The sequence below is a fragment of the Salvia hispanica genome, chromosome 5 (assembly GCF_023119035.1).
Source record: "Salvia hispanica cultivar TCC Black 2014 chromosome 5, UniMelb_Shisp_WGS_1.0, whole genome shotgun sequence".
NCBI classification, from domain to species: Eukaryota; Viridiplantae; Streptophyta; class Magnoliopsida; order Lamiales; family Lamiaceae; genus Salvia; species Salvia hispanica.
The window spans coordinates 9,403,993-9,412,482 of NC_062969.1; the positions used below are offsets into that span (position 1 = coordinate 9,403,993).

The 8,490-nt window shown below is 34.6% G+C and overlaps 2 protein-coding genes across 2 annotated transcripts; one reads left to right on the forward strand and one right to left on the reverse strand.

The window, feature by feature from the left end:
* Positions 1 to 450: 450 nt before the first annotated feature.
* On the forward strand, positions 451 to 2,576 carry LOC125190352 (cytochrome c oxidase assembly protein COX19-like). Its single transcript, XM_048087632.1, has 4 exons — positions 451 to 684; positions 1,094 to 1,182; positions 1,297 to 1,394; positions 2,058 to 2,576. The coding sequence occupies exons 1-4, from the start codon at positions 675 to 677 to the stop codon at positions 2,137 to 2,139; spliced, it is 279 nt and encodes a 92-aa protein (XP_047943589.1). The 5' UTR covers positions 451 to 674; the 3' UTR covers positions 2,140 to 2,576.
* A 512-nt stretch (positions 2,577 to 3,088) lies between these two features.
* Positions 3,089 to 5,864, reverse strand: LOC125190880 (purple acid phosphatase 2). Its single transcript, XM_048088294.1, has 8 exons — positions 5,639 to 5,864; positions 5,144 to 5,344; positions 4,943 to 5,054; positions 4,512 to 4,741; positions 4,246 to 4,384; positions 3,864 to 4,084; positions 3,562 to 3,683; positions 3,089 to 3,449 (listed from the first exon to the last, which is right to left on the reverse strand). The coding sequence occupies exons 1-8, from the start codon at positions 5,819 to 5,821 to the stop codon at positions 3,251 to 3,253; spliced, it is 1,407 nt and encodes a 468-aa protein (XP_047944251.1). The 5' UTR covers positions 5,822 to 5,864; the 3' UTR covers positions 3,089 to 3,250.
* Between the last annotated feature and the right edge of the window lie 2,626 nt (positions 5,865 to 8,490).

Consider the following 8,490-nt stretch of genomic DNA (forward strand, 5'->3'; position numbering starts at 1 on the left):
AAACTCAAATATGACTCGACATAGACAAAAGGAGTAGAGAACCACAATTTTTCTCGCAAAGGACGGTTATTGTATGCATACACTAAAACATTGTTTAATACTCCAAGCACGAAAAAAATAGTAGATTACATTTTTATAATTAAAAACTTATATATATTGGTTTGATAATCAAAATTATACTTATTTCAAAATGATCAAGCATGTTTGAAGTAGTTGGTTTGTGACATATGCGTGCTCAATGCATGAATAGTTGAATACTACTAACATTTATATTTCTTCTGCTAGTAGGAATTAACTTGAATATTAGAAATATAATTTTGAAAAATTATATATTATTAAAATATTTATGAAACATTCATAACAGGAATTCGTAAATCAACACAAAAATTTGATTACTTATACTAGCAAAATAATTCTACTTTCAGAAACAAAAATATAAATGGTCAGAGACTCACAAACGACTAGGCCGCTAATAGCCATGCCCAATTATTAAAAATTAGCCTAAGATGAAAAAAAGCCCAATTCAAATTTCCGGTTAACCGGCGGTGATTTTGCCTATTTCACGAATTCATCTCCGACTATCCTCGCCTAGCTGAGAACTGAAAATCGAAAAAAGAGAAATAGAGAGTTTATCGACGAGGATTTCTCTCGGTGAAAATTCGTTATTTTCATCAATGAGTGCAGGTAGTAGAATTATCCCCAATTTTAGGGCTTACTTGTTTGGTAAATTGTTACCTCAGCTGTTTCTAAACATCATTGAATTATTTGTTTGTGTTGAATTAGCATATGATAAAATTATGATTGATGGTACCTAGTTTTCAACATTCATTTGTTGGTCCTCTCCCCGGAGTATATTTTTTCATTAAATTAGCTTTAGGTAGTTCGGATGATTTATTGGTCGATCCAATGCAAACAAACTGGAGTCAAATAGAAGCTTTCGTGCTTGTTCGGGATGTTCGTCTTGGTTTATAACTAGATTGTGATGTTTTTCCAGTAGTTTCATTACTAGATTTGATACCTCAAATGGTGACTGTTGACACTCTTTTAAAAATGTACAGTAGTTTGCCATTATTAATGATCTTTGTTGCCATAGGAGGTGCATTTGGTGGAAACAGAGGAGCAAGACCAGTGCCACCAGAAAAGGGTGTTTTCCCTTTGGATCATATGCATCTATGTGACCTGGTACGGCGTTTTGTAGGAGATTACCGAATCTCTATGCCGGTTATGATTGGTTTTTTTTGTTAACCTAGGTTTATGCGTGGTTATTTGCTTAGTTTTTTATGTTGATTGATGCAGGAAAAGAAAGAGTACATTAACTGTTTGAAGAATGAGGGTCACAAATCTGATAAATGCAGACAGTTTTCCAAGAAGTACCTGGAGTGTCGTATGGAAAAGTAAGTGTGCCCGGTTCCTCTATCGTGCTCTGGCTTCCGTTATTAGTCGTTATATGATCATAGAGATATCATGATTGAGAGGATTTGTGATATGAAAACTTATCTTCATTTTCATCATTCATCTCTACAGATAGAGATCAGTAGAAGCTACCAGAAGTTGTAAAGTGTTGCATAATGAGAAATATATCTTGATAGAGAGAGGAGTTATGATCTAAGAACTTTCGTTTTCATTATTCATCCATAGGAGAGAAGAGAGACAACATTTAACTTAACTTATTCTGAGCTGGCTAACTAACTAGTAGCTCATGTGTAAATTTGTGGCGCGATCTAATTTAACATATCAGTTGAATTTGTATCTAATTTAACATATCAGTTGAATTTGTATCTAATTTAACATATCAGTTATGATCTATGAATTCTTGTTGCTACTGGTTTTGTAAGTGTTTTTGACATGTCATAGATGGTTAGAATGCCATGGCATATTATATAGCTCGTGGCATTATGTTCATTACAATAGGTTAGCTTATAGCTATGATTAAGATATGTATTCTCTTGGTTGTTTTCATGTTTCTTCTTGCTTTCAAATGGTACGCTTCTTCATTGTTTTTCGTTGGGGTGTACTCTGTATGGTTCTTTTAATTAACTAGCACTGTACTTATGCAGGAATTTGATGGCAAAGCAAGATATGTCAGAACTTGGATTTAGAAAAGGAGATGAATTGCAAGCTCCTCCTAGTGAAGATTAGGATGGACTGAGGTATAATGAAGACTGAAGACCACATTCTCGAAGTTTCTTCAACAAGAAAACATTCTTTTCGCCTTCATTTTTCAATGTATTGACCTCAGGGCCCATCAAGAAAAGGGAGGAGAGACTCTTCTCATGGGAGATATGTTGACGTTCATGGTCCAAACTCATATTTTAGTGACATATTTGTTATTATAAATATGTCATTGTATATGAGTTTGAATATGGATCTCGACCACCTCCTCTAAGACGACCAGACACCAGTATCAAGAAAATGTTAACTCTCAATATTTGACCCATGGACCATGGTACATCATATTTCAGGCTTTTGGCTTGTGATTCAGATTATTGGTGTGATTTTGGTGGGGATTAAGGAAACTATGTCATATCAAATGAGACTGTTGATTTTCAATGAAGAAAAGAGTAGTATTTACTCTATAGACTGTACCACGTTGTTAAGTTGTGCTTTTTGATTCATTTGAGTTGGAAAAAAGAGACTTAGGATTTAATTTTGATCTCACATCCTCATATGAGTAAGAAATAGCACAAACTAAGTCCGAATAATCTACTCCTACTGAATATTTTCAAAAAACCATAATTCAATTAATTAAAATACTGATACATACAAATTATCTTAAAAAATTGTACTAATACATTTAACTATCAAACAATTATTTTCAAAAAAGAATAATTCTATCAAAGCCCTTTATGGACATGATCATATTTAATTTAACTGGTATCACTCAAATAGTAGAACATTTATAATAACCAAAACTTGAATCTAACACCAATGTGAAACTCAATAGTCAATACCAAAGGCATCCACCCTTACCAATGAGTCGGTATTTGGCATACTATCCATCTCATAACACTAATGAAATGAAACATAACTCAACCATGTGACAAGCAAAGGACATATACTTCAAAGAGAAAATAATAAAAACACAAAATGTTACAACAGCTGCCATTTTTCCTCTCATTTAAATGTTGAAATTATTGTGGAAATACACATTCCCAATTTATAATTCCTAGCAAAATACAAAGAGATGTGAGAATTCCCACTTCTCATAGTCATGATAGAGAGAGAGGGTTGAATCCCAAATCCAAAAGTATTAAGCAGCAGTAGTAGTAGAATCATCAATCTGATGCCAGAATCTGTTGAAAAACCACAGGGAATCAGCTTCAACAGCATATCCATCTTGATTCCTATGCCAACTGTAGTAAGAGTGTGTCCTGTTCTTTATACTGAATGTCGCGTGTCCGAAGCTCGCCTCTCGATAAGCAGAGTACTTAGGCTGTGGCTCCGTCAAGCTGTAAACAACACCCAACACACTTATTCAATAACAGATGCAAAAAATTCTAAACTATGCTGCATCTCATATGTAAAATGATTGGTAAATGAGAAACACTATTGGAATCTTACTTGTTGGCGAGGCCCTCAATATTTCCACCGTCTCCGATGGTTATATACACCGGAGCAGACTGGTCACTGACCGGAGAGCAAAGGCCGTTGATAATATTGTAAGCAATGTTAGACACACGCTCCTGCATTAGTCACCAAAATGGAATAAATATTGATGCACTTCTCCAAAATGTCCAAAAATAGTTACTACTATGATTTACCAAGTTAAAAATTCAATGCAACAATTTTTATTTGGTAAAAATGTTTACAAGTACCTAGTGCGTCTATAATAGTTCAAAATGAGGAATGATATATATACATACCGAGCGCTCGTAAGCGTGGACATGGCCGGCAAAAACGACATCGACTTTGTATTTGACGAACCACGGCTCGTACATGACTCTCATGGTTTCACCTTCCATGTAGTGATATGTATTGCTATTGTACCATGGAGAATGCATCAGAACAATCAGCCACGGCGTTTCGGATCTATTCACTTTCGGTAGCTCATCCTCAAGCCATTGGTACTGAGGAGTGTATTTTCCTACACACACCAAAAACATATAAAAAATCAATCAAGAATTGGCTTGCATTTTTTATATAAAACACATATTTTCATTTTTTTCACTTTGTTAATATAAAGTGAAGAATTTTCATAGACATGATAATATTATATTCAACATTTTCCTTAGGCTGGGAATTTACCGTAGGCTGAGTATGAAGACAAAACAATGATATATGCAGAAGCCCTCTTGACGGAATACCAAAACGGAGCAGTGCTGTTCGATGCTTTGTAAGGGACGCGATAACGGTTGGTGTAAGGCTTAAACGGCTTTGTTTCACCCTGCAATAATACATCATAAACATTTTCATTTTACAACACAAGATTGGTAGAAATATAACAATAGCGGGTGGGGGGCTCGAGCACCCTCAACTACAAACTCTTCCTTAGTTAATATTCAGATACTTACAATTTCTGGAACAAAATCGATTTCGTGATTTCCAGCAGTCCAAATCCATGGCTGATACGCGACGCTTCTTTCTACAAACCTCGCCCACGTGTCCCATCTCACGTTGTCGTGAAACGGGTAGTTGTCGGCATAAGATAGATCGCCCACATACAACACGGTTTGTCCCTTGTTTGGATTTTTTTCATAATGTGCGAGTGTTATGTTGGAATCGTATGTCTGTCCAAGATCACCTGTCCAAAATATAACCTTAGTTATCTCCAATAAAAAATTAAATACTTTGTTGCATTTTAACTATTCCAATCAGTTTATGTAAATTGATCAAGCATGAGAGATGTAGAAATAAAAGACACTCCTAGTTTTCTAAATGGAAAATGAGACTTCGCTTATTAGATAGAGAAAGTAGTATAGCATGTAAAAAGATTGAGATGTACCTATGACGCCAAATGTATAGGGTACGTCAGGGCCCACTTTCGGCGGCGTGGTGAACCAGAACGTCCTCGCCGACGACCCGACTCCAACCTGGTAGTAGTACTTGGTGTCGTGCTAGCGAACAATATGTGTTAGTGTGATTTGCATACTATTGTAGTAGTAATTTATTTAAAAAATTGTGACACTGAAGTTGAGTGTTGTACCTGCAATTTCCTAATTGTGCAATGATGGATGTAGCCAGATGTGTAATTGTAGAATTTGTACTTGTTAAATTTTCCCTCTGCCTTATGCTTGTGACTGGTGTTCTCCGCCCAATATTGAACTACGCTTGAACCGGGCTCCTCTACGGTTACCCACGATACAATCACTGCTTCACCCACGTGATCCCCTTGCGTTATGTGCACCTGAAACCAAAAACATTAATAAAAAAATGAAAAATAAAAACAGAGTACTAGTACATTACAGAAATTTATTACTCTGGTTATCAAAGATTAGACTAAAAAAAAAACAGTACTTTCAGAATTTTATGCAGCAACTAATGCGATTGCCAAAATCAACCAAAAAAATGAGTATTTGCTTACCGCAGCAAAAAATTAAGTACTAGTAGTACTACTTAGGTGAAAAATGAAGAAAAGGAGTGAATAGATTGTGCAAGCCAAGATTTTTCCCAAAAATGGTGCAATATTAAAAAAAAAGACCTGTTGCGGCGCATTATAGCCGGGAGGCGCCTTGAACACGTCACTATCAAGCGGCATATCCACACTTTTCTGAGGGCTCCTCACGAAGCTGCTCGTCATCCCTGCACTGCACAGAATCGCAGCATGTAGAACCGTAGCAGCAAACACCAACACCGCCACCGCCACCGCCATATGATGCCCCATTCTCTCTCTCCGTCTCTCACTCTTTCTATCTCTTTGAGTTTGAATAATATAGTAATGCTATATCAGCGGCCAAATATTATACTAGAAAATTCAACGGGTTTTGTGGGGTATATCCAAAGTTTGATTCTATGAAATTAAGTTTAGAGTCAACATATACACAGATTGATATCAACGGCTGAGGATTGAGATCTCTTGTGAGGGCCAATAACTATCCTATGCAGAGAACGCAATTTGTGAGTTAAAGAATGGTGTGGATTTATGTAGCAATAAATTTATCAAGACGTTGACCTTTTGGGCCATATATGGGAATATGCCTGTCTTTTGTTTTAGATTTCATTATAGATGATTGAATACTAATCTGAAATTTAGGATGACTACCAACAGAATCCCCTATATATATTGAGGATTATTCCCGTTGGGGTATGTTAATTAATGAGTTATTTAAATTTCTTTCTTTGGTTAGGGAAATAAATCTGTTGTCATTATAAATCTTTATTATATTCACTTGCAGTGTATGTACGTGTGTATTAACCCGAAAGAGAAAAATATTACCGTAGTAATGAATTTCGAATTAATTTGACATCTTTAATTAAAATAATATCCACCCTCTAAATGAGAATAAATGTGAAAAATAAATGTAATATATAGATTGGTACTCTCTCCGTCCGCGAATAGGAGTTCATTTTACATTTTAGTCCGTCCGCGAATAGGAGTCTCAGTTCACTTTTATGGTAATAGGATCACACCTTCCACCAACTCATACCCACTTTTTTTAATATTTCTTAAAACTCGTGTCGCTAAGAAATGAGACTTCTAATGGCGGACGAAGGGAGTACGTATTAATACAATAGATAAAGGAAATTGTTTGGTAGGTAGTAGAGTACAAGTTATTATTAATACAAAAGATATTGGTATTATTTAATTTAATTTAACTACATTTAGAATCGAGATGGGAATCGTTCAAATTTTATTGATTTTGTGAAATTGATAATTAATTATAAAATTCCATCTAAAAATAATAGAACGGCTTGCCAAATGTTGAAAGGTTGAAGAATTTCAATGCTTTTAAATCATCAGTATTCTGTCATGGAGTAATTATTTCTAAATGCACCAAGTTGCATCTTCCAATAGAATAACAATAGTATAAAAAAAAAGTATCAGATTATGGTCTCTAAATTTATGTTTATCGAACTAAAAAGAAGAAAGGGTGTTATATTGGGGATGAAGGAAATCTTATAATCATCCACAATCAATAATCTTATTTTTGAATCGTGAAAAAGAATTGCAAATAGTTCTTCAAAGCATATGTCAGTTGCGCATGTTTTAGAATTATCATAAGATGAAGAAATTGTACTAGAAATGTTATGTATCATGATCACGATTTAAAAATATTTGATGAAAAAATGTATAATTAATATGGTTGGTAAGGCTTCATCCTCAAATTAATAAGTGTATAATATTTATAAATCTAAAAAATGATTTAATTCACGAAACTTCAATTAAATTCCTCCCAATATTTACAAAATTTAATTTGACGTTTAGTTTTTGTACAAAATTGACATTGAAAATGTGAGGTATGAGAAGATATGTAAAATAAAATAAAATATACGGCTTCATATCAAGATATGTTGAGATAAGATTTTTTTTCTTTGTTGTGTGAGATAAAAAAATTTATATCAATTTGTATAGTTACATAAACATATATAGTTAAAGTTATAATTTTGGCAAAATTGAGGCGGACTCTAATTTTATACTATTAGGTTTTGAGTTAAGCTTAAATATAATACTCCCTTCGTTTTATAGTAGTAGAGTCATTTCATTTCTGCACTCTTTTTGGAAAATTATTATAAATAGACTGGTTATGTTTGATACGGTCGATAATTCATCTAGGGATGGAAATCCATGAACAAAAATGACATTTTTGTTTATAAATTTTCATCTCTAGATGAGTTATCACCGCTACCAAACATGCCACTCTGGACGTTGAAATTTAAGTCACGACTCATGAGTGTGTATATTACTCTGACATTGTAAACGATGGAATGCAAGCATGGCAAAAACTAATTAATGTTTAAAAAATTGGATCGATATTATAATATTGGTATATTTATCTCATTTTAAAGAAAGTCATTTTTCTGTAATATTCTTTTTTTTATATATATAATTATTGTCATTATTTTAAATTTTTATTACTATTATTTTTTTAAAAGTAAGTGTAAAAAGGCACCTCATTTATAAATGGAGTATATAACATTTTAAATTTTTAATAGGCGCATATTTATGTGTGCGGGTCCATTTTGCCTACATTAGAGCATCCGCAATGGTCGGCTAGCGACCGGCTAGCCGATTCGTCGCGCTGGCCGATCGGCTAGCCGAACCATTGCAATCGGCCAGCGCAAAATCGGCGAGCGGATCGGCGTGGGCTCGCCGATCGCTCGTCGCTGGCCGAAACGCTAGCCGATCGGCTAGCCGCCATTGTGGAGGCCCGATCGGCCAGCGATCGGCCAGCGCCGATTTTCGATTTTTTTTTTTTTTTTTTTTTTTTTTTTTTTAAATCATATATAAACGCGATTTTCGTTTCATTTTCATTTGCACCACTTGTTTTAACGAGTTTTCTCTCTCTCTCAACTTTCTGTTCAAGAGCATCATCGAGCGATGGATCACGCGGG

What these genes read in the sequence shown, in the direction of transcription:
- LOC125190352 (XM_048087632.1), top strand. An exon ending in ATATGCATCTATGTGACCTG is followed by an intron (nt 1,183 to 1,296) that starts GTACGGCGTTTT and finishes TGATTGATGCAG; the next exon opens with GAAAAGAAAGAGTACATTAA. An exon ending in CTGGAGTGTCGTATGGAAAA is followed by an intron (nt 1,395 to 2,057) that starts GTAAGTGTGCCC and finishes GTACTTATGCAG; the next exon opens with GAATTTGATGGCAAAGCAAG.
- LOC125190880 (XM_048088294.1), bottom strand. Translation starts at nt 5,821, where the DNA reads ATGGGGCATCATATGGCGGTGGCGGTGGCGGTGTTGGTGTTTGCTGCT. An exon ending in GTCTTCATACTCAGCCTACG is followed by an intron (nt 4,085 to 4,245) that starts GTAAATTCCCAG and finishes TGGTGTGTGTAG; the next exon opens with GAAAATACACTCCTCAGTAC. An exon ending in ATTGAGGGCCTCGCCAACAA is followed by an intron (nt 3,450 to 3,561) that starts GTAAGATTCCAA and finishes TGTTGTTTACAG; the next exon opens with CTTGACGGAGCCACAGCCTA.